At 36.8% G+C, this 26261-nt stretch overlaps 1 protein-coding gene across 3 annotated transcripts in view; it reads left to right on the top strand.

The window, feature by feature from the left end:
* Positions 1 to 26261, top strand: part of LOC144612689 (general transcription factor IIH subunit 2) — a 34970-nt gene that overhangs the window by 3031 nt on the left and 5678 nt on the right. For all 3 annotated transcript variants that reach the window (XM_078449144.1, XM_078449145.1, XM_078449146.1), the window contains exons 2-14: positions 7298 to 7382; positions 8172 to 8249; positions 8574 to 8610; positions 9263 to 9349; positions 11533 to 11583; positions 11908 to 11962; positions 15841 to 15946; positions 17375 to 17465; positions 17620 to 17707; positions 18689 to 18796; positions 21621 to 21684; positions 23458 to 23561; positions 24650 to 24752. In XM_078449144.1, coding sequence (XP_078305270.1) covers positions 7327 to 7382; positions 8172 to 8249; positions 8574 to 8610; positions 9263 to 9349; positions 11533 to 11583; positions 11908 to 11962; positions 15841 to 15946; positions 17375 to 17465; positions 17620 to 17707; positions 18689 to 18796; positions 21621 to 21684; positions 23458 to 23561; positions 24650 to 24752 — 1028 coding nt within the window. In that variant the 5' untranslated portion in view covers positions 7298 to 7326. The remainder of the gene's footprint in view (positions 1 to 7297; positions 7383 to 8171; positions 8250 to 8573; positions 8611 to 9262; positions 9350 to 11532; positions 11584 to 11907; positions 11963 to 15840; positions 15947 to 17374; positions 17466 to 17619; positions 17708 to 18688; positions 18797 to 21620; positions 21685 to 23457; positions 23562 to 24649; positions 24753 to 26261) is intronic.

The raw sequence follows: 26261 nt of genomic DNA, 5'->3' as shown, positions 1-26261 counted from the left end.
CCAGAGTGGCTGCACCAGCTTGCATTCCCATATTTATTTATTTTTAATATAATTTATTGTCAAATTGGCTAACATACAATGTGTAAAGTGTGCTCTTGGTTTTTGGGGTAAATTCCCATGGTTCATTGCTTACATACAACACCCAGTGCTCATCTCAGCAAGTGCCCTCCTCAGTGCCCATCACCCATTTTTCCCTCTCCCTTACCCCACCCCCCCGCATCAACCCTCAGTTTGTCCTCTGTATTTAAGAGTCTCTTATGGTTTCCCTTGGTTCCCCTCTGTTTGTGACTATTTTTTCCCCCTTCCCTTCCCTTCCCCCATGGCCTTCTGTTAAGTTTCTCAAGTTCCACATATGAGTGAAAACATATGATATCTGTCTTTCTCTGACTGACTTATTTCACTTCGCATAATACCCTCCCATTTCCATCCACATTGCTGCAAATGGCAGGATTTCATTCTTTCTCATTGCCAAGTAGTATTCCATTGTATATATAAACCACATCTTCTTTAGCCATTCATCAATGGATGGACATTTATGCTCTTTCCGTAATTTGGCTATTGTTGAAAGCGCTGCTATAAAAATGGTGGTACATGTGCCCCTATGAATCAGCACTCCTTTATCCTTTGGATAAATTCCTAGTAGTGCTATTGCTGGGTCATAGGGTAGTTTTATTTTTCATTTTTTGAGGAACCTTCACACTGTTTTCCAGAGCGGCTACACCAAGTTACATTCCCAGCAACAGTGCAAGAGGTTTCCCGTTTCTTCACATCCTCACCAGCATCTGTCGTTTCTTGAGTTGTTCATTTTAGCCACTCTGACCGGTGTGAGGTGGTATCTCATTGTGGTTTTGATTTGTATGTCCTTGATAGTGATGTTGAGGATCTTTTCATCTGTCCGTTGGCCATCTGGATATCTTCTTTGGAAAAGTGTCTATTCGTGTCTTCTGCCTGTTTCTTCACTGGATTATTTGTTTTTCGCATGTTGAGTTTAGTAAGTTCTTTATAGATTTTGGATACTTACCCTTTATCTGGTATGTCATTTGCAAATATCTTTTCCTATTCCATAGGTTGCCTTTTAGTTTTGTTGATTGTTTCCTTTGCAGTGCAGAAGCTTTTTATCTTGATGAGGTCCCTATAGTTCATTTTTGCTTTTAATTCCCTTGCCTTTGGAGACGTGTTGAGCAAGAAATTGCTGTAGCTGAGGTCAAAGAGGTTGTTGCCTGTTTTCTCCTGTAGGGTTTTGATGGTTTCCTGTCTTGCATTTAGGTCGTTCATCCATTTTGAGTTTATTTTTGTGCATGGTGTAAGAAAGGGATCTTGTTTCATTCTTCTGCATGTTGCTGTCCATTCCTCCCAGCACCATTTCCTTAAGAGACCATCTTTTTTCCATTGGATACTGTTTTCCTGCTTTGTCCAAGATTAGTTGGTCATACATTTGCGGGTCCTATTCTGGGTTCTCTATTCTCTTCCATTGGCCTATGTGTCTGTTATTGTGCCAATACCATACTGTCTTGATAATTACAGCTTTGTAGTAGAGATTAAAGTCTGGGATTGTGATGCCTCTGCTTTGGTTTTCTTTTTCAACATTGCTTTGGCTGTTCGGGGTCTTTTTTGGTTCCATACAAATTTTAGGATTGTTTGTTTTAGCTTTGATAAGAATGCCGGTGCAATTTTGATTGGGATTGCATTGAATGTGTAGACTGCTTTGGGTAATATTGACGTTAAATAATATGTATTCTTCCATGAGCATGGAATGTTTTTCCATTTCTTTGTGTCTTCTTCAATTTCCTTCATAAGTTTTCTATAGTTTTCAGCATACAGACCTTTTCATCTTTGGTTAGGTTTATTCCTAGGTATTTTACGGTTTTTGGTGTGATTGTAAATGGGATCGATTTCTTGATTTCTCTTTCTGTTGTTTGCTTATTGGTGTATAGAAATGCAACTGATTTCTCTACATTGATTTTGTATCCTGTGACTTTGCCAAATTCGTGTATCAGTTCTAGCAGCTTTTTGGTGGAGTCTTTTGGGTTTTCCATGTAGAGTATCATGTTGTCTGCAAAAAAGTGAAAGTTTGACTTCTTTGCCAGTTTGGTTGTCTTTGGGTTAGGACTTCCGACGCTATGTTAAACAACAGTGATGAGAATGGACATCCCTGTCGTGTTCCTGATCTCAGGGGGAAAGCTTTCAGTTTTTCCCCATTGAGGATGATGTTAGCTGTGGGCTTTTCATATATAGCTTTTATAATATATAAGGTAATATAAGCATATATTAGGTATGTTCCTTCTATCCTGACTTTCTTGAGGGTTTTTATTAAGAAAGGATGCTGTAATTTTGTCAAATTCTTTTTCCACATCTATTGACAGGATCATATGGTTCTTATCCTTTCTTTTTAATGTGATATATCACATTGATTGATTTGCATATATTGAACCAGCCTTGCAGCCCAGGAATGAATCCCACTTGATCATGGTGAATAGTTCTTTTGTATGCTGTTGAATTCGATTTGCTAGTATCTTGTTTAGAATTTTTGCATCCATGTTCATCAGGGATATTGGTCTGTAATTCTTTTTTGTGGGAGTCTCTGTCTGGTTTGGGAATCAGGTAACACTGGCTTCATAGAATGAGTACGGAAGCTTTCCTTCTGTTTCTATTTTTTGGAACAGCTTGAGAAGGATAGGTATTAACTCTGCTTTAAATGTTTGGTAGAATTCCCCTGGGAAGCCGTCTGGCCCAGGACTCTTATTTGTTGGGAGATATTTGATAACTGTTTCAATTTCTTCGCTAGTTATGGGTCTGTTCAAATGTTCTGTTTCTTCCCATTTGAGTTTTGGTACTGTGTGGATATCTAGGAATTTGTCCACTTCTTGCAAGTTGTCCAGTTTATTGGCATATAATTTTTCATAGTATTCTCTGATAATTGCTTGTATTTCTGAGGGGTTGGTTGTGATAAGTCCAGTTTCATTCATGATTTTATCTATTTGGGTCCTCTCTCTTTTCTTTTCTCTCCTTTTCTTTTTGAAGTTTCTTTTTTTTTTAATTTTTGGGTTTTTTTAATGTTTATTTATTGTTGAGGGAGAGAGAGACAGAGCATGAGCAGGGGAGGGGCAGAATTCAAAGCAGGCTCCAGGCTCTGAGCTGTCATCACAGAGCCCGATGTGGGGCTTGAACTCATGAACCGTGAGATCATGATCTGAGCCAAAGTTGGATGCCCAACCAACTGAGCCACCCAGGCGCCTCTCTCTTTTCTTTTTGTGAAGTCTGGTTAGGGGTTTATCAGTTTTATTTTTTCATAAAACCATCTCTTAGTTTCATTGATTTGTTCTACTTTTTTTTTTTTTTTTTGGATTCTATATTGTTTATTTCTGCTCTGATCTTTATTATGTCTTTTCTTCTGCTGGGCTTGGGTTTCTTTGCTGTTCTGCTTCTAGTTCCTTTAGGTGTGCTGTTAGATTTTGTATTTGGGATTTTTCTTGTTTGTTGAGATAGACCTGGATTGCAATGTATTTTCCTCTTAGGACTGCCTTTGCTGCATCCCAAAGAATTTGGACTGTCGTGTTTTCATTTTCATTTGTTTCCATATATTTTTTAATTTTTTCTTTAATTGCCTGGTTGACCCATTCATTCTTTAGTAGAATATTCTTTAACCTCCATGCATTTGGAGGTTTTCCAAACTTTTTCCTGTGGTTGATGTCAAGTTTCATAGCATTGTGATTTGAAAGTGTGCATGGTATGATCTCAATTCTTTTATATTTATTGAGGGCTGTTTTGTGACCCAGTATGTGATCTATCTTGGAGAATGTTCCATGTGCACTCAAGAACAATGTGTATTCTGCTGCTTTTGGATGAAAAGTTTTGAATATATCTGTTAAGTCCATCTGGTCCAGTGTATCATTCAGGGCCATTGTTTCTTTACTGATTTTCTGTTTAGATGATTTGTCCATTGTTGTTAAGTGGAGTATTAAAGTCCCTGCAATTATCACATTCTTATCAATAGGATTGCTTATGTTTGTGATTAATTGTTTTATATATTTGGGTGCTTTCATATTGGGTGCATAAACATCTATCATTGTTAGCTCTTGTTGATGGATAGACCCTGTAATAGTGATATAATGCCCTTCTTCATCTCTTGTTACAACCTTTAGTTTAAAATCTAGTTTGTCTGATATAAGTATGGCTGCTCCAGCTTTCTTTTGACTTCGAGTAGCATGGTAGATTGTTCTCCATACCCTCACTTTCAATCTGAAGGTGTCCTCAGGTCTACAACAGGTCTCTTGTAGACAGCAAATAGATGAGTCTTATTTTTTTATCCATTCTGATACCCTAGGTCTTTTGATTGGAGCATTTAGTCCATTTACATTCAGCATTATTATTGAAAGATAGGGATTTAGGGTCATTGTGTTATCTGTAGGTTTCATGCTTGTGGTGATGTCTCTCGTCCTTTGTAGTCTTTGCAACATTCCACTTACAGAGTTCCCCTTAGGATGTCTTGTAGGGCTGTTTTAGTGATGATGAACTCCTTCAGTTTTTGTCTGGAGGAACCTTTATCTCTCCTTCTATTCTGAATGACAGCCTTGCTGGATAAAGGATTCTTGGCTGCATATTTTTCCTATTCAGGACATTGAATATTTCCTGTCACTCCCTTCTGGCCTACCAAGTTTCAGTAGATAAGTCTGCTACTTCCCTTATGTGCTTACCCTTGTAGGTTAAGGCCCGTTTGTCCCTAGCTGCTTTCAGAATTCTCTCTTTATCTTTATACTTTGCCTGTTTCACTATGATATGTTGTGTAGAAGATCGATTCCTGTTATGTCTGAAGGGAGTTCTCTGTGCCTCCGGGATCTCAATGTCTGTTTCCTTCCCCAGATTGGGGAAGTTCTCAGCTATGATTTGTTGAAGTACACCTTCTGCCCCTTTTTCTCTCCCTTCTTCTTCTGGAACTCCTATGATATGGATATTATTACATTTACATTTTCATTGAATCACTTAGTTCTTTAATTCTCCCCTCATGGTCTAGAGTTTTTTATCTCTCTTTTTCTCAGCTTCAACTTTTTCCATAATTTTATCTTCTATTTCACTTACTCTCCTCTCTGCATCTTCAGTCCTTGCTGTCACCACATCTAGTTTATTTTGCACCTCATTTACGGCATTTCTTAATTCATCTAAGAAATAGTTCCTTGATCTTTACAGCAATAGATTCTCTGCTGTCTTCTATGGTTTTTTCCAAGCCCAGTGATTAATCTTATGACTATTATTTTAAATTCTTGGTCAGATATATTGTTTATATCTGTTTTGGTCAGTTCTTTACCTGTCATTTTTTCCTGGAATTTCTTTTGAGCATAAGTCTTCCATTTCGTCATTAAGGCTAGTTTTTTGTCTCTTATGTGTTTTAAAAGCTTGTTATGTGTCCTGCACCTGTGAGCACTACTGTATTAAAGAGTGGTGCTGCACTGTCCAGGGCCTGGCCGTTCAGGAGGTGTTTTTTGGAGTGTGTTACTTACTCTCTGTTGTTGTGACTGTGGTTTTTTTATGTTCCTACTCATAGTGATGTTTTGGGCCCTCCACCAGGTGTGCTTTGATTTGTTCGTTGAAGTATCCCTGGAGAAAAAACAAAACAAAACAAAAACAAAAAAACCACAAAACAACAACAACAACAAATATCAAAGGGGGGGGGGTGGTGTTGGTGGAAGAGGCCTTATCCCATACAAAGAGAGAAACAACAGGGGCGGAGAAAAAGAAGAGAAAATAAAATTGACCAGTCAGAGAAACTATATGGGTTAATCCAGAGAGAGAGGGAGGAAAACAAAAAAGGAGATATAGAACAAGTATAAAGAGAATAGATCAAATATGTCTGCTTAATCAAAAAGAATGAAATCCTGCCATTTGCAACTGCATGGATGGAACTGGAGGGTATTATGCTAAGTGAAATTAGAGAAAGACAAATATCATATGACTTCACTCATATGAGGACTTTAAGACACAAAATAGATGAACATAAGGGAAGGGAAACAAAAATAATATAAAAACAGGGAGGGAGACAAAACAGAAGAGACTCTTAAATATAGAGAACAAACAGAGGGTTACTTGAAGGGTTGTGGGAGGGGGGATGGGCTAAATGGGTAAGGGGCATTAAGGAATCTACTCCTGAAATCATTGTTTCACTATATGCTTACTAATTTGGATGTAAATTTTAAAAAATAAAAAATAAAACTTTAAAAGTAAGAAGGTAAAAAAAAAAAAAAAATGCTTAAACAAAACAACAACCAGAATAACCAGACTAGAGGAGGGAAGAAATAAGAAGGAGAAAAGGAAGAAAAAAAATATATATAATAAGAATTGTCCAAGAATTAAATCAGAAAATGCAAAAACACTGAGTGCCTTGGAATCTCGGTGGCAGCACTGGTCTGGAAGAGGGGCTGTCTGGTTCATCAGCATATCAGTTCTGCTCCAGTAGATAAGCAATTACCAGGCATGGAGGAGCGGGGTTTGGTGTAGGTGGGTCCTGCCTCCACCATGGGCCTGCTGTTGGTTCCCTGAGGCCCCACCTGTGGCCCTCCAGGTTGTCCCCGTGGGCCCCTGGAGATGGGTCTGTCACTCTGCAGCCGGGACTCTTGGAATTCAAAGTCCTTTGGTCTAAACACTGCTTTGTTTGACGGACAAGGGATCTTCGGGTCCCCCTCCTTCTCTGCCATGTTGGATCTGTCAATAAATTTCATTTTAAAACTTCTGATTATGATGGGCTGCCTGCCTGGCTCAGTCAATAGAGTATGTAACTCTTGATCTTGAGGTTGTGAGTTCCAGCCCCACACTGGGTGCAGAGCTTACTTAAAATAAATTTTTGATAATGAGAAAGTTCACACACACAAAAGTGGACAGGTAATACAGTGAATCACCATGAATCCGTCACTCAGCTATAATAACGATCATTTGCAGCTAATCTTGTTTCATCTACTCCTTCACTCACTTCCCCTAATTCTGTGGCCTTATCCTATGACACATCTATAATGCATTTTTGTTTTTAAAAATTGTAAAAAGATGCTTATCTCCATTGGTGCCAGATTTGTGCATAAATGTTTGTATTTTTTCCTAAGAATGGGAAAAGGTTTCATGAGAATTTTGTGAAGTATTTTCAACAACAATTAGTGAATAAATTGCTAAGAATTCAATGATCTTGCATTCTCCGTTTTTATTTATTTATTTTTTACTTTATATGTTTGCTTCCCTCTCTTTACTTTTCAAATTGAAATGTATGAATTTGGTGGCAAATATTTTTAGAAAATTCACGATCTAGTGATTTTTACAGGATATTGAATAATACATTTAAGAGAAGAAATGGATGACGAACCTGAAAGAACTAAGCGATGGGAAGGAGGCTATGAAAGGACATGGTGAGTAGGGCGTTCTTGTTCTCTTTCTCTTTTAAACATTGTTTCTCAGTGCTGTTTTACGGCTTTATCTCTCTTCCAGTGACTGTTTTTTTTTTAATATTTATTTATTTTGAGTTAATTTATTTTGAGAGAGGGAGAGCTCAAGCATGAGTAAGGGAGGGGCAGAGAGAGAGGGAGACATAGAATCCCGGGCAGGCTATCAGTGCAGAGCCCGACGCAGGACTTGAACTTACTAACCTGTGAGATTATGACCTGAGCCGAAATCAAGAGTCAGACACTTAACCAACTGAGCCAGGCACTCCTTGGTGATTGGTTTTTCTAACACATTTATTAAAATATATTTAACACATGTTTTCACCACCCCAGTAAGATCCTTCATGCCCATTTGTGATTAATTCCATTCGTACCTCTAGCCCTAGGCAACTACTAATCTACTTTCTGTCTCTATGGATTCGCCATTTTAGATATTTCATATAAGTGTAATCATATAGTATGTAGTCATTTATGTCTGGCTTCTTTCATATAACAATATTTTCAAGGTTCATCCATGTTGTAGCAGTAGCAATAATTCTTTCCTTTTTATTGCTGAATAGCATTATATTGTATACCATGTTTTTATTCCTCTGTTCACCAGTTGATGGACATTTAGATTGATTACAACATTTGGTTTTACGAATAATGCCACTGTGAATGTTCATGTGCAAATATCTGTGCAGATACACATTTTCATTTCTTTTGGATTAATAAATTTTTAGCTTTTCTTTTCAAATGAGTCATTATTCCTTATAGGGAGATTCTTAAAGAAGATGAATCAGGATCACTTAAAGCTACAATAGAAGATATTCTCTTCAAAGCAAAGAGAAAAAGGTATGTAAACTGTTTGTAAGTGTGTTATAAAAGGTAAAACTGACTCCTTTAAGTCTTTCTCTCCACCTATACCCACTCTTTAGTATTTCATTACAGCTGTGTTCCAGGGAAACTGACCTTTAAACTCTTGAATAGGGGGAAGGAACCAGCAACCTAGCATCTCAGCAGGGAATTGGGTCTTCAGGGACTATCCAAATGCCTGTAATTATGTGGATCCCATAAGTTAATAATTTATTTCACTAAAATTCTGGTTACTTGAAAAGTTATATTGATTTTCGGGGTAATAAAGGACATTCTATTAAAATGTTTGCATAATTTTAACAGAGTGTTTGAGCACCATGGACAGGTTCGACTTGGAATGGTATGTTAATTTTTTTATGTAATTTGTTTTATTATTTATTCATTTTAGAGAGAGAGCGAGTGGAGCAGGGGCAGAGAGAGAGGGAGACAGAGTATCTGAAGCGGGTTCTTCACTGACACAGAGAGCCCGTTATAGGGCTCGAACTCATGAACCGTGAGATCATGACCTGAGCCAAAGTCAGATGCTCAACCAACTGAGCCACCCAGGTGCCCCTATTTTTTTTTTCTTTACCAGGACAGAACTAGCTGGGTTACAGAAACATTTTGTCTTGACAGAATAAACAATACTAAGTCAACAGACCTTTTAAAAGGATATATTAAAAATATAAGTTAAGAGGGCTCCCTGGGTGCCTCAATTGGTTGAGTGTCTGACTCTTGATTTCAGCTCAAGTCATAATCTCATGGGTTTGTGAGTTTGAGCCCCTCCTTGGGCACCACCTTGGGCATGGAGCTTGCTTAACATTCTCCCTCTCCCTTTGCCCCTCTCCCCCGCTCGCCTGCACATACCCCCACTCTTAAAAAAAATAAAGTGTGTATGTGTATGTGTGTGTGTGTGTATAATATGTAAATAGTAAATGACATTTTTATTTCTTGGTCAAAAATGTTTTTGAAAATTGTCTTCATTTTTGAATTGTCTACCTTTTTTTTGGTAGATGCGTCATCTTTATGTGGTAGTAGATGGATCAAGAACAATGGAAGACCAAGATTTAAAGCCAAATAGATTGACTTGTACTTTAAAGGTATAGTAAAATCATTCTTATTTATACTAAATGTGGGAAAGGACACTGAATTCTAAAATAAATTTTTTTTTACTATAATAGCTTTATTAAGATGGAATTCACATACCATAAAATTAACTTATTTCAAGTATACTGTTAAAGTTTTTTGTAAATTTACAGTTGTTCAACATTATTACCACAGTCAATTTTAGAGCATTTTTATTATTACTAAGAAAAAAAAAACCTGTACCATTTAACAGTCACCCCCTGTTTTCCCCCAATCCATCTCAGGCCGAGGCAACCACTAATGTGCTTTCTGTCTCTATAGATTTTCTTATTTGGAACATTTCATATAAATGGAAACATACAACATGTCATCTTTTGTGACTGACTTCTTTCACTTAGTATAATGTTTTCAAGATTCATCTGTGTTGTAGCATTTCAAGTACTTCATGTCTTTGTTTTTGCAAACAATATTCCATTATATACAACACTGGGTTATTTCCACTTTTGGGGGGCTTTATGAATAATACTGCTGTGAACCTTCATGAACAGATTTTTATGTGGATCATCTTTTCTTTTCTAATGCTTAATTTTGGCCTGGGTGTTTTGTATTTCATGCACTTTTCCGTGACCTAAGAGAATAGCAACTGGGATGGAGTGTGTGCACGCAAGGAGGGAGCTCAGCTTGGGTGGCGTGCAGGCTGTGTTGGGTTTCTGGGGATCCGTTTTTCTCTTTTGAGATTATGTTGTCCTGTTTCTTGTTTACTCTTAACTAATGGGCAAGGGAGGGAGGGTGTAATGCATTTCCATGAGGAGATATTCTCATACTTTGAACTCTTCCCCCCAATTAAGCGTGAAGTTTGAATTGTTATCTTCTGACAAGGAAAGTCTGTTTTTGATTTCTTTCCCTATGCATTCATAATTTCTGGCAGAAGAGGGAAAAAATAAAAATACTTCTTCTCTTTAGTTTTTCCCAAAAGCAAGTGTATTGGTGAAATTTTGTGGGACTTGTATGAGTCATGAATGGGGCTTCAGAGGAGTAGGGTGAGGGAGAAGCCATTCTTCTTCAGAATCCTCTGCTCCATTTTTTGTACACAAGTTCTTAAAATTTACTAGATTCGATTTGTCCTTTACCTTCTCTTTTAGTGAATTTGTGTGCGCTTATTCCAATATTAGTCAGCTCTCTACAGTTTAATATCCACAGCATTCTCTCTTTAACATACTCCAATTGGAATGTTGTCTTCACGACTACATTTTAAAGGTCCACCATAACCTCCAGGATGTGAAATTCAGTGCCTTTTTATCTTTATCAGAAACTGAAACAGTTGACCACTTCTCCCTGAAAGGTGTCCCTCTTTTGTTTTTTGGTTAGTGTGTGTGTTTGTGTGTGTGTGTGTGTGTGTGTGTGTGTGTGTGTGTGTACACGCGCGCTGTAAATAAACTATACCCCTGATGTGGGGCTCGAAGTCTTGACCCCGAGATCAAGAGTTGCACTCTCTAAGGACTGAGCTAGCTAGGCGCCCCACCCATTGTTCTTTTGACTTTGGTTATAGATAGTCTCTTGATTTGCTTCTCAGGCTCCTCTCCAATTTTCGAATGCTGGAGTGCCCTGGAACTTGGTCACTCTTTTTCTTTCTATCCTCTTCCCCTGAGTAAATATCGTACATTCCCATGAAGAAATTTTTTTAAAGAATGTAATTTTTTTTGAGTTATAAACTATAAGTAGAAGTGCTACCACATCATTTTGAAAAATGATACGCCAAAATGGCTAATTATTTATGCTTTTAATTTCTATCCTCCTACTCCAGTCAGCATCTTGCTTTGTCAGTTATCCCTTTTCCTTACCGAATTTTCACTGTCTCTGGACTTAATTCAAATCAGTCCCCTTAGCTTATAAACATATTCATATTATTCCTGATTTGTCAAAACCCATCCCCACTTCTGCTCATTCTCCTGTGTTTGGCTTCATTGGATCTTTCCATGTTTAGTTTGTTTCTGTCTCACCATCTACCATTTTAAATTCAGGCTTATTTAGTGTTGTGATTTTTATTTTTAATATTTTTAAACTTATTCTCATTTAATATTTTTACTAAGCATTTTTTAAAAATCATAAAGTGATGCTTGATAAATAGGTTTCACCAAACATGTTCTGTATGGTTATTATTTTGCCCTTAACTAGTGTTTTTGTTTTCTTTAAACAGTTGTTGGAATACTTCGTAGAAGAGTATTTTGATCAAAATCCCATTAGTCAGGTATGTAGATAAGTGATAGAATTCACAATTAGATTCCTGATATTACTGCCAATTATAATTTATTTTTAGAACATTGGGCATACATTCTGTGGATTATTAAGTGATCCAGATTGTGTACCAGTTTCTGGTACATTTGTCAATGAAAAGTAAGGTAACTCTAGAAATTAAGTAATGTGCAGTGAAATCATAGCTAAATTTATGTCAAAAGCATCATGAGAAAAAATTTCTCTTATTTCTTTTGTAATTACTAATTTAGGTTATGTACATTCTTTTCAAGAAAAAATAAATTGTTAAATTAATGATCATTTTTGTTTTTATTTTGAGATTGGAATAATTGTAACAAAGAGTAAAAGAGCTGAAAAACTGACCGAACTCTCAGGTATGCATAAAATTACCTTCATAGGACTCAAGGACTTGGCTCTATTTACTCAACCTTGTTTGTAACCCTGTTTATAAGGTTGCCTAATAAGTAAAATGAAGACTTCTTTTATACTCTCATTGTGAAACACTTAATAAACCCTCCATTAAATCCTCCATTAAACTCTTGGTATTTAAGATGAACTGTTTTAAATTGAGTTCTGTACAGTAATGAATACTACTGCAGTGAATGTAAATGTTTAAGATTCATACAGTCTTATCTCGAAAGAATTAAGATAAAATTATTGTAACCATTCTAAAAATCCACTTAGTCTTAAAATTAATTTTTTAAAAGTTAAACCTCTAGGGGCGCCTAGGTGGCTCTGTCGGTTGGGCGACCTACTTCAACTCAGGTCATGATCTCACAGTTCGTGGGTTTGAGCCCCGTGTCGGGCTCTGTGCTGACAGCCCAGAGTCTGGAGTCTGCTTCAAATTCTGTGTCTCCCTCTCTCTCTCTGCCCCTCCCCTGCTCTCACTCTGTCTCTCTGTCTCTCAAAAATAAATAAACATTAAAAAAATTTTTTTTTAATTTAAACCTCTAAAGAACAAAGAGTTTAAAAATTGAATTGTAGATATTGTTAATAACTCAGTTTTTCTGCTTATATGGCATGCCTAACTGAATTTTATCATCTTAAAAGTTCAGGAGGGGAGCCTAGATGGCTCTGTCAGTTGGGCGTCCGACTTCGGCTCAGGTCATGATCTCACAGTTTGTGGGTTTGAGCCCCGAGTCGGGCTCTATGCTGACTGCTGACAGCTGACAGCCTGGAGCCTGCTTCGGATTCTGTGTCTCCCTCTCTCTCTGCCCCTCCCCCGCTCACACTCTGTCTCTCTCTCTCTCTAAAAAATGAATAAACATTAAAAATTTTTTTTAATTAAAAAAATCCTCTCAATATTCTGATAGGCCTCTTGAGGGCACCCTTTGTCTCTCTGATTAGAATCACTGTTATAAACCACACTGACAGTAATGTAGTAGGCTTTTTTCCTGTACTCACAATATAGTAGGAGATGAACAAAATATTTTGTATGGTATGGTAGAATGAGAAGTGGATGGAGAGCCAGGAAATGTAGGTTTAAGTTCTGGTCATGCCACTGGGTAGGTGTTTGTCTTGTGGCCAATTATTTAACTTGTTAGGTTTGTTTCTCACTTAAGAAAGGAGGAATTTGGACCTAGTGAGTTACTTTGCATTTCTTTCTTTCTTTCTTTCTTTTTCTTTCTTTCTTTCTTTCTTTCTTTCTTTCTTTCTTTCTTTCTTTCTTTCTTTTAATGTCTATTTATTTTGAGAGGGGGAGAGAGAGTGCTAATCAGGGAGAGGGGTAGAGAAAGAGGGAGAGAGAATCCCAAGCAGGCTCCATGTTCAGCAAGGAGCCCAACACGGGGCCCAATCCCTTGACCTTGAGATCATGACCTGAACAGAAATCAAGAGTTGGACGCTTAACTGACTGAGCCACTCAGGTACCACTATTTCTTTTTTTTTTTTTAATCTTTATTATTTATTTTTGAGAGAGAGAGAGTGTGTGTGTGTATGTGTGCAGGCAGGGGAGGGGCAGAGATAAAGGGAGACAGAGAATCCCAAGCAGGCTCTGTGCTGACAGTACAAAGCCTGCCTCAGGGCTTGAACTCAGGAACTCAGGAACCGAGAGATCATGACCTGAGCCAAAATCAAGACTCGGGCGCTTAACTGACTAAGCCATCCCAATGCCCTGGTAATTTTCATTTTTAAAATTTTATGATTACAAGAATAAATACTTGAAAAATATATTAAATAATGGCAAATGCTTAGTATTTTAAAACCTATTTAGATAAATAAGAACACCAAGAAGCTCCAAGGAGATGAATGGACAAAGAAGACAGATAATTCATACCAGAATAAAAAGAAAAACTAAATAGCTCTGTCATCATCTCACAGTTTATAAGATTGAGCGCCATGTCAGGCTGTGCACTGGCAGCATGGAGCCTGCTTGGGATTGTTGGGATTGACTCCTTTTCTCTCTTTGCCTCCTGCCCCCACATGCACTCTGTCTCTCTCTCTCAAAAGAAATAAACTTTTTAAAAAAATTTTTAGACAAACAAATGATCAAAAAACAAAGCAAAACCACTCAACAACATTTAATTGTTTTATGTATTTTCAATGAGGAGAATGAAGTTTGAGAAGCAGTATACTGCTTGTTGAACCACGGAGAAACTGGTACTTATAGTGCTTATGGGCTGATTAATTTTTTAACATTTTTGGGAAAAGACATAAAAATGGTTGTTCCTTGTAATTTATACTTAGGAAACATTATGAAAGAAGAAAAAGCCTCATTTTACAAATATACTAGTGACAAATTGGGAAGAATTGTTCAACAGTATGGAGGTAGTTGGATGAAGTATATGGTAAAATCAATTTAATAATGTTTTGATTTTCATTAAAGTGAAGACCGTGTTGAAATAGAAAATGTCTAACTATATTTCATTGAATCTCAGATTACATCATTTGTAAGATGCCTTTATTTTATGAGCCATCAAGAAGGAAACACTCTAGCAGTTAAACTTTGACATAGTATCCGATGATGATGTAAATTGTTCATACCAAAAAAAGAAAAAAATTATATTTTACACTAGCTCCTTGATAATTTGACATGTCTGATAGCTATTCTCAAGAACTTGGCAATTTCTCCTCACTTTATATGTACTGCTTGGTATGAAATAGACCATCTTTTCAGATGTTGCTTCAGTAACAGAAGATAACACAGCTATGTTTATTTGTGGAAATCTTCCTTTCTTAGGTCATATAAAATTCCTTTTTTATCCCCTGAATAAAAATAGGAAATTACAGTCATTCTTCTCTCAATGCATTTTTGCTTCACTAATAATAAATTTATACTTCACTGCTCTGTTCTTTGCCTTTCTACATAAAAATATCACCTTTTGCATTATAACCTTTTTAAGAAACACTTTATGTTATGTTACATTACATTATGTTAGAGAGAGAGCGCATAGGCAGGGGAGAGGGGCAGAGGGAGAGAGAGAGAATCTTAAGAGGCTCCCTGCTCCACGTGGAACCTGATGTGGGGGTCAGTTCCACGACCCTGGGATCATGACCTGAGCCAAAATCAAGAGTCGGATGCTCAACAGACTGAGCCTCCCAGGGCCCTAGAAACACTTTAAATGGCAGTTAAACTGAACATGAATAGGACAGTGTATGTAATGCAGTTGGTACAACATACCAGTAGCCATTCATAGGTTCACATGTAACCGGGCAGTGATGCTGCCTGGCTGCCACTGGTTGTAAGACACAGTGTGATTTCGGAGATGTTAAAATGTTAAAATGTATGAGTTTCTAAAATGATGAAATAGGGAAAAAAGTAAAAAGTTGTGCACTTTAATAACATTTAAAGTATGTGCTAATAGGGCGCCAAGCTGGCTCAGTTGGTAAAGCATGCGATTCTTGGTCTCAGGGTCATGAGTTCTAGCCCCATGTTAAAAAGAAATGTGTGTTGGGGCACCTGGGTGGCTCAGTTGGTTAAGCATCTGACTCTTGATCTCAGCTGAGGTTTTGATCTCAGTTTTGTGAGTTCAGGCTGGTCATGGGCTCCTTGTTGGATTTGGAGCCTACTTAAATTATAAGAAAAAAAATGTGTGCTAATAGATAGAAGCAGGTTATTTTTATTCTATTTTTCAATATGAAGTAAAAGTTTATGTAACAAACATTCCTCATAAAAGAGTCACTTGCTATAAAAATGTAAATTGAGGAGATTCTGTTCTTTAACAACATGGATAAGTAAATTTAGGGAAAACACAAATTTCTATAATGTATAATAAAATTTTATTATAAGTAGATTATTACATTTCTATTTTAGGAAACCCAAGGAAACACATTACATCTTTGAAGAAAGCTGTAGATATGACCTGCCATGGAGAACCATCTCTCTATAACTCATTAAGCATGGCTATGCAAACTCTAAAGTTGGTATTTTACCTTTTTTTATTTATAATTCATTTCAAGCTTTTTGAGTGAATTGAGATGATAATGTTTTGATATGTGTGTCCCTAAGCTGAGCTGTAACGAAACTCTTATTAAGAGAAATATGTAATGTCATTGATGATGTTTAGTGTGGTATTGATTTGTAATTTTTATTTTACATTTTAGCTGGTAAGATAGATTCTTAAAGATTTTAGAAAAATATAACTAAAACTGTAGCAGTATTAGTACAAAGAAAATGTTGATGGGAAATGTTTTTTTGAAAATTGATTATATATGGAATTTAATGTGAAATTAATTGTGAGTTTGTTGTACATTTATTGACGTTTCTTGTTTTGTAGTATATCTGCAAATCAATAGCACACTTTTCCAGCAAGTTCAAGTATGTGGAATGTAGCTAAGACCCTAATAGAAATATTCAGTTAGTATTAGCTCATATATTTTATTCCTGGATTGTCCGTCCTGGTTTTTGTACTTTTATATAATAGGTATTTTTCTAGTTTTGAAGTAGGTGAGGAGGTAACACCCATATTAAAGGTAGGCACAATAGCAACATCCACAAATGAAATCAGCCCAACAATGAAGATAAAAGCAAGAAAGCTAGAAATAACTGACAAAATTGCCCCCCAAAAGCATAAAAATCTGTTTAGGAAAACAGCTTATCACATCTTAAAGTCCCATGAATTATTGTGTAATTGATACACAAAAACTACTGTTGGTGAGTATTGTGAGTCTGAATCAAATATGAGGTTAAATTATAGCCTTAAAAAAGAAGTATGTTGGGGTGCCTTGGTGGCTCAGTTGGTTAAGCATCTGACTCTTGATTTTGGCTCAGATTGTAAGATCAAGCCCCATGCTGGGTTCTGCGCTGGGTTCTGTGCTGGGTGTGGAGCCTGCTTAAGAGTCTTTGTCCCTCTCTCTCATGCTCTGTCTTCCTCAGCTCCTCTGCTTGCTCTGCACTCTCTCAATAAATAAATAGATAGATAAATTGATCAATAAGTCAATCAATAAGTGTAAAAAAGAAGTATGTTACTCTTGTCAAGATACACCTTAAAGTCGATCTATATGGTATTTTCATACTTTCCAATGTACACTTTAGACTTTGTATGAAATGAATCTACTAGTTTGTAAGCTTCATGATGTCAGGAATGTTGTTCAGTCTTGCTTATTACTCTATCCCCAGAACCTAAAAACAGTATTCGGTCAGTATTTATGGAATGAATGAATGAATCAATTTTTTGTGCAGCTAATTTTAGAAAAATTTACATTGACGTATTTAGAGTATACTCGCAATTCATTCCTTTGCGGTGTTAAAACAATAGTCTAAATAAATAAACCACCTATACTGTTTTTTCTAGGTAAATTAATTAATTAATCTACTCCTAATTGGAATATGTTTTATCTTTCTGTAGACACATGCCTGGACATACAAGTAGAGAAGTGCTAATCATCTTTAGCAGCCTCACAACTTGTGATCCATCTAATATCTATGATCTAATCAAGGTAGAATCAGTACATTTCTTTATAATAAAAGCCAGAGGAGAATTCTGTAGTGAATTTATTACTAGTTTTCAGAAACTTGTTTTTCAAGCACATTAATTCTTGCATGTTTTTTTTCTTCCCCCCCAAATGCTTCATTTACGTGGATTTTATGAAGACCCTAAAGGCAACTAAAATTAGAGTGTCTGTTATCGGATTGTCTGCAGAGGTTCGGGTTTGCACTGTACTTGCTCGTGAAACTGGTGGTATATATCTAGAATCTTCAGTATTTATTCATAATTACTATGTAAGAAATAACAATTGATTAATTAAATTAGGATGTTTTCTGGGCGCCTGGGTGGCTCAGTCAGTTGGATGTCCAATTCTTGATCTCAGCTCAGATCATGATCTCACAGTTCTTGAGGTAGAGCCCTGCGTGGGGCTCTGCACTGGTAGCGTGGAGATTGCTTGGGATTCTCTCTCTCTGTCTCTCTCTCTCTCTGTCTCTCTCTCTCTCTGTCTCTCTCTCTCTCTCTCTGGCCTTCCCCTGCTCTTTCTCTGACTCTCTCTCGAATTAAATAAATAAACGTGGGAAAAAATTATAAATTAGGATATTTTCAAGCTACTAAATTTGAATCACTTCATGTCCTGAAGTCTGTAATATACATCTTAAATGTATTATTGATTCTGTAAGATATCATCTCAAAATGCAAGAACTTTTTAGTAGTTATGGCAGTATTTAGAGGAAGTGTTATGACTCTTGAAATGCTAGAAATTTCACTAATGTGTAATACTTTGTAAAGATCTTAGGGGCGCCTGGGTGGCTTAGTTGGTTAAGTGTCCGACTCTTGATCTTGGCTCAGGTCATGGTCTCACTATTTATGGGATCAAGCCCTGCATCAGGCTTTGCCTGCTTGGGATTCTTTCTCCCTACTTTTCTCTCTGCCCCTTCCTTGCTCAACCTCTCTCTCTCTCTCTCCAAATAAATAAATAAAACATTTAAAAAAATAATAATAAAGATCTTATAACTTGGCTCTAATTAAATTGTAATTATAGTTATTCCTAGAGAAGTCAATTTAGAGATGTCAGTTAAACGAGGTTTTTGAAAAATGATGATTTAACTTAAATACTTAATTTTGAAAATGTACATTTTCAGATGGTATAACTTACAGAATTATGTAGAAATTACAATTGATACTCATGTCTGGAAAGCTGATTTTTTTTTCTTTTACTTTTCGTCTTCCTAGGCACATACCATGTTATATTAGATGAAAGCCATTACAAAGAATTGCTGACACATCATGTCAGTCCTCCACCTGCTAGCTCAGGTTCTGAATGCTCACTTATTCGTATGGGTAAGTGTTTATTTTATGTTGTTGTAAAATGGATATTTAAAAATGACTGGAGTCAAATTAGACTTGCTGTTTTCATTTGTACAAGTTTATTTTAATGCTTAAGAATTTATTTCTTTTAACTTAAATGTTTTATAATTAGAGAAAATTATCCTGTTGAAGCAATCTTGGAAAGTACAAAGAAGTTAAAAGAAAACTAAAACCGGGGTGCCTGGGTGGCTCAGTCAGTTAAGTGTCCAACTTCAGGTCAGGTCATGATCTCACAGTTCATGGGTTTGGGCCCTGTGTGGGGCTCTGTGCTGACATCTCAGAGCCTGGAGCCTGCTTCGGATTCTGTGTCTCCCTCTCTCTCTGCCCCTCCCCCGCTCACTCTCTGTCTTTCTCTTTCTCTCTCTCTCTCTGTACCTCAAAAATAAATAATAAAACATTAAAAACAAAAATAAAACCATTTGTTGTCCTGTCACAACAGCCATTACTGACTTTGTTTTATTTTTAAAGCTAGAAAGGTACAAAGACACTGCATTTATAGAAAAATTCTTATTGTGTTAAGAAATTTAAAAGATAAGCTACAAAATTCTTTGTACTGTTTGATCAAAGCTATGTAATACAAATTGCAAACACAGAAGGTTGCAGGGAGGTACATCACATTGTTTAAAAGGGATTTTGGGGGGTTGCACCTGGCTGCCTTAGTTGGTAGAACCTGTGAGTCTTGATCTCAGGGTTATAAGCTTGAGCCCCACTGTACGTGTAGAGATTACTTAAAATCTTTTAAAATAAATAAAGTAAAATATTTTTTTAAAAGGGATTTTTTTTCAAGAAAAGAAGAATGATGCGTTTTGCATCGTCTGAAACAATTTTTCGTTTTCTTATATTTTCCAAAACTTTTATAATGAACACTTATCATGTTTACAATGGAAAAAGGCATAAACTTTTTAAGTATGAGAAAGAATTTCTTTATACATTTTTTTTAAGTTTATTTATTTATTTTGAGAGAGAGAACGAGATGGGGAGGAGCAGAAGAGAGAGGGAGAGACAGAATCCCAAGCAGACTCTGCACTATCAGCATGGAGCCCGACGTGGGGCTTGAACTCATGAACTGGTGAGATCATGACCTGAGCTGAAATAAAGAATTGGATGCCTGACTGAGCCACCCATCCTCTGTCTCCCTGCCCCTCCCACGCATATGTGCTCGCTCTCTCTCTCAAACATTAAAAAATAAAGTTAAAAATAAAAATGTTTATTATTTATTTTGAAAGAGAGAGCATAAGCAAGCGCTTGCAAATGCCGCTGGGGAAGGGTCAGAGAGAGAGAAACACAAGCAGGCTCAGTGTTGTAGTGCAGAGCCCATGGGGCTCAATCCCAGGAACCATGAGATCATGAACTGAGAAATCAAGAGTCAGAGGCTTAAGTGACTGAGTCACCTAGGTGCCCTTTGATTTTTTTTATTTTGTTGTGTTTTTAAAAAAAATTTTTTTTAATGTTTATTTATTCTTGAGAAAGCGTGAGTGGGGGAGGAGCAGAGAGAGAGAGAAAGAGAGACACAGAATCCAAAGCAGGCTCCAGGCTCTGAGCTCTCAGTGCAGAGCCTGATGCAGGGCTCGAACTCACTGACTGTGAGATCATGACCTGAGCTGAAATCAGCTGCTCAACTGACTGAAGCACCCAAGCACCTCTTGTTTTCTTTGCTAATACACATTTTTTAACTGTTAGTGAGATGGAATGCTTTTCTGTCTTTTTTTAGTCCATTTCTAGTACTGGTCAACCTCTCCTGTTTCCTTATCTGTAAAATGATGTGTCTATCTCGTGTGTTGCAACAATTAACGTAATACACTTAAAGCATACAGAATAATACTTGACATAAACAGTTAATATATTTTAAATGTTATGGTTGGCTAATTTTTTTTTATTTACTAATAACATTTCTTTAGCCCATTTTAAAGTTATTTAAACTTATAATAATGTATTCTTCAAATTGATTTGTTAGAACCATTTAGGAATATCAACCCATTTTTGTCACCTGCCGCAAATATTTTTTCATTTGGCCATTTACCTTTACCTTTACTTGTTTTGATCTGTAGATAGACTTAAATTTTTATGTAATGAAATGTTTTTTTATGGTTTCTGCTTCTCTTGGACTTGTTTTCAGAATTTAAAAATATGTATGGAGGGGGACCTGGGTGCCTCATGTTAGCCGCCAACTCTTGATTTTGGCTCAGGTCATGATCTCATAGTTTCGTGACATTTAGCCACACATCGGGTTCTACACTGACAGCATGGAGTCTGCTTGGGATTTTCTCTCTCCCTCTATCTCTACTCCTCTCCTGCTTGTGCTTGTGTGGTTTTTCTTTCTCTCTCAAAATAAAGAGATAATCATTAAAAAAAGAGAAAAGAACTTCCTTAAAAAAATATGTATGGAAAGCAAATTACATGGGTTTGGGCATTCCAAAATTTTAAACATAGAAGTATATTCTTATATAAAATGAAAGTGGACAGCTATGTAATAGACTTCTCAATTGTGTCAGAAGTATTTAAAAATTACAAACATTTTCTTTTTAAAAAGCAGCACGTGTTGTTACTGAACTAGAAAATTATAAACTTTAGAATCTATGGCCATATGTATGGACCGATCTTTCCCCCATATTCTCAACTTTTAATTTTTTTATAACCTGGTATTACTATACATACTATAATAAGCCATTCTAAAAGGCAGGAGAGAGAACTTTTGTACAACTTTGTGAGCTTTCTGGTAGGAACATTTTTAGCTTCCTAGTCCTAGAATTTTGCTATGTGCTTGGAAAAAGAAAGTAATACATTTTCTTCTATGAAGGATTTCCTCAGCATACCATTGCTTCTCTGTCTGATCAAGATGCAAAACCCTCTTTCAGCATGGCGTAAGTAAAAACTTTGAAACTGTCAATGATGATGTTTTTACGTTTTAAATTCCTTCCTATAAGTTATAAGTTAAAAAAAAAATGCTAAAGTTATATGGGCTTGCAGTGTATCGGCTTTTGTAAAAGGTTACCTTCTATATAGCTATAACAAGGAGTGAGGACTATCTCCTTTACTCCTGTGGAGTAATCTTCAGGAAATATTATTAGGTAAAACAGCAAAGTAGAGAAAAGTGTATAGTATACTGCCAGTCCTCTAAGATGAAGGCGGAGATTTGACTAGATATACAGTATGTTTATATTAATGATAAAAAGACTAATTGAAATAAAAAGTAAACACTAAAAAAATGTTTACCTGAACAGTGTGTAGAGAAAGGCAAAGGGATGGCCCCTAGACTTTTCTGAACATACCTGGTTTTAACTGTAGAACTTTATATTTTACATAATTATAAAGCAAAGTTAAAATAATTCTTAAAAATCACAAGTAAGACTTGTGTCTCCAGCTGTAAAGGTACCATAGGGACTGAATTTACTTTTCTCCCTCCTGCCAGACAAAACATATAACAATGATTTTCAGACATGGACAACAGACAGTGCAGGTAAATGATCCCTGAAAGAAGGGAAACAAATGAGGTGAGCCCTGTGAGTGCAGCTTACTGCTTAGAAGAAATATCTAGGCTGCATTGTAGGAGGGGAAACCCACACAGAGCCTAGAGGTCTTGATCAGTTGAAGAAACAAAGTTCAGAGTTTGGGGAGGCTGAAATGGCTATAATTTTCTAGGCACAGTACTAGAAAGTAAAGGGCTGTACAGAGAACTCTTGGGATTGCAGGGACATCCCTGGAGTCATCAGCTGAGTTATGGTTATCCCACTCCTATGACTGCTACTAGAGGCCCAGGAAAGAACCACTGAAGAGGAACAGGCAGCATAGTCACTGGAGCTCACACGGGGCAGGAAATATTTCATGTTCTCACAGTCATTGTGGAGAAACCTTTTAACAATGGGCATTGAACAGTGTTCACAGCAATGGAACCAAATTAATTCCAGACTAACAGCTATTATGGACAGCCTAATGAAATAAAAAGCAAGTTTTGAACAGGTCAAACTATTTCCAAGTATATTCTAGAATATTCTATACTTCATTTCCAAGTACATTCTAGAAAAAGCCCCAGTATATTTAAGGGAATACCAGAAAAATCCAGCGCCTAAAACAAAATAAAATTCATAATGCCTGGCAGCCAATCAAAAATGACCAGGCCTGCAAAGAAGTATGAAAATATCACCCATAACAAGGAGAAAATCATTGAATAGAAACATATCCAGAAACAACACAGTTGATGGAATTAGTGGTTAAGGTGTTAAAACAGCTATTACAAAAAAGACCCAAATCAAAGTTCTAGACACAAATGTCTGAGATGAGAAATACCCTGGATGGGATTAACAGCAGATGAGTCCCTGAAGAAGAAAACATGAGTGAGAAGGAGAAAACATGGGGTGCCTGGCTGACTTAGTCAGTAGAGCATACGACTGTTTATGTCAGAGTTGTGAGTTTGAGCCCCATGTTGGGTGTAGAGATTACTTTTTAAAAAACCCAGAAACCAAAGACATTAATGCACACTATTCAAAACAAATGCAGAGAGAAAAAAAAGTAAAGAATGAACCTTGCATAAGTAAACTATGAAACAACTTCAAGATTTTACAGGGTAGGATACTTTCTTTTGCTGTAACCATTCACATTGTCATATATCATTTTAAAAGTAATGTTTCTTCCCACAGGCACTTGGATAGCAACACTGAGCCAGGACTTACATTAGGAGGGTATTTCTGCCCACAGTGTCGAGCAAAGTACTGTGAACTTCCAGTTGAATGTAAAATCTGTGGTAAGAAACGAACTATCCTTTATCCAGTAAATTAATCTTTAATAGCTTCTTACATATATTGCTATTAAAGTAAATGTTAGTATTAAGCTCTGCCTTTGTTTCTGGATTTAATCTGTGAGAAGAGTATATCTTTTAATTGAATGCTCAGTACTTCATTTCTAAGAATAACCATGGCATTCTAGAACAGTTTTCTGATTCTCTTTCTGAAATGAGTATGTTCTTTAAAGGTATTGCAGTAGATCTGGTAGACGTTTTTGCAGCTCTTACTTTCTTTTTAAACAAAAAAAAATTTTTTTTTAATGTTTATTTATTTTTGACTGAGAGAAAGAGAGAGACATAGTGTGAGTTGGGGGAGGGGCAGAGAGAGAGGGAGACACAGAATATGAAGCAGGCTCCAGGCTGTCAGCACAGAGCCCGATGTGGGGCTCAAACTCATGGACCGTGAGATCATGACCTGAGCTGAAGTCCGATGCTCAACTGACTGAGCCACCCAGGCGCCCCGCAGCTCTTACTTTCATAAAATATATATATATATATATATATATATATATATATATATATATATACATACATACATATACATATATATGGAGATTGAGGAATTAAAAGTAATAGAATTGTAGCATTTTGTTTCATTTATAAGTTGGCTAATGGCCAAGAGAGGTCACACAGTTAGTGACAGAAGTAAGACTCCATCCTGGAATCTCCTTTTTAAGAGACATGTAAATAAAGAAATGAATACCAGCAGTCCTAAAAAAAAAAAAAACCTTGAAAATATTTAGCCTATCATTTCACATTTTAGCCGTTGTCTGTTTTTTTTTTTTTTTAACATTTATTCATTTTTGAGAGAGAGACAGAGCGTGAATGGGAGAGGAGCAGAGAGAGAGAGGGAGACACAGGGTCCGAAACAGGCTTCTAGCTCTGAGATGTCAGCACAGAGCCTGACACGGGGCCCAAACTCACGGACCGGGAGATCATGACCTGAGCTGAAGTTGGATGCTTAACCGACTAAGCCACCCAGGTGCCCCTCAGCCATTGTCTTAATGAGGTTTGGGCTATTAAATATGACTCTGTGTTTTATTTGTTAGGTCTTACTTTGGTGTCTGCTCCCCATTTGGCACGGTCTTATCATCATTTATTTCCTTTGGATGCTTTTCAAGAGATTCCTCTAGAAGAACATAATGGAGAAAGGTATATGAGTTTTGATTAATTTGTATCTACTATACGTGGTAATGTTTGAATGCATTGTCACTACATATAAAAAGATAGTCATATTAATTTGGGCAAGATTACTTCTGATACAGAGAATAAGATGGTAGAATGCCTTCGTTATGACTGAAATGACTCATTATTAGAGAGATCTGGATTTCCAGAAATTAATTTTCCTAAACCCATCGATATATAGTAAGTGTAGTCGTATGCTGATACATCAGCTCTCCAAAACAACAAAAGAGCCCTGATTTGTAGCCTTAGCCAGTTTCTGTGGTGTAAAACCAAAGGATTTATCCAGAAGGTCTAATACTGTGGTCTAATGTTCTTTAGCTATTTCTTTCCTAAAGGATATTTTCTACTTTTGAAGGACAGAACTTGGTGGATTGAAACGGATTGCCAAGTGCGTAACATAGTTAGGAAATATAGACCCACACTAAAGTTTATTGCTGTGAGATTTTAGAATATGCAGCAAAATACTAACTGTAAGCATTTCTGGAGAGGGAAAGTTAGGTTACATAATCTGGAATTAAAATTATTTTGCTTTTCAGCAATACAGGATGCTGCCAGGGAGCAATTTCCATCAAAATTTGGAGTGACAATTGTTACCAACCTAAATTACATACCTGGCAAACCTATCAAGTAAATGTAGGTAGAATAAAGACATTTTCAGACTTGTAAGGCCGCAAAACAAGACTTTCTGGGGAAGCTGTGGAAGAGATGGTTCAAAGGAACTAAGAAAGAGAATAACCAGAAGAGAATAGGAATATTTATCTAAAGAAAGCCCTAGGAATATTTATCTAAAGAAAGCCCTAGGATGATGCTAAGGGGAGATTACAGAATGACACTTGTGTATCAGATATGGAGAATAAATAATCCAATTTGGAGAAGGTCTGAATGCTCCAGCCAGGAGAGATGTCACCTGGAGGACGAATTCCTGATGGAGGCGAACATAGAGAAGGCTTTGAGACTTCTCAGGGAAAGGTTGGGGCTGAGTTGGTGATAATTACATAGAAAACTAAGGTTGTGGACCACAATATAGTTATTAACTCCAGGAAAAAAAATATTTTTTTAAGTTTATTTAGTTATTTTGAGGGAGAGGGAGAGAATCTGCTCTCAGAGTCCCATGCAGGGGTCTATCTCACAAACCGTGAGGTCACGACCTGAGCTGAAATCAAGAGGAGTCAGATGCTTAACCAACTGAGCCACCCTGATGCCTCCAGTGAGAAAATATTTTTTTAATGTACTTTATTATTATTTTCTAAATGTTTATTTCTGAGAGACAGAGCACGAGCAAGGGCGGAGGGGAGCAGAGAGAGAGGGAGAAACAGACTCCAAAGCAGGCTCCAGGCTCTGAGCTGTGAGCACAGAGCCCAACGTGGGGCTCAAACCCATGAACCACCAGATCATGACCTGAGCCAAAGTCAGAGGCTTAACCAACTGAGCCATCGAAGTGCCCCAAGAAATATTTTGAAGAAAAGAAGAGTTTTA

Source organism: Panthera onca, chromosome A1, assembly GCF_046562875.1.
Source record: "Panthera onca isolate mPanOnc1 chromosome A1, mPanOnc1 haplotype 2, whole genome shotgun sequence".
Lineage (NCBI taxonomy): Eukaryota > Metazoa > Chordata > Mammalia > Carnivora > Felidae > Panthera > Panthera onca.
The sequence above is the reverse complement of the archived record's forward strand: the minus strand, read 5'-3'. Positions and strand labels throughout refer to the sequence as shown.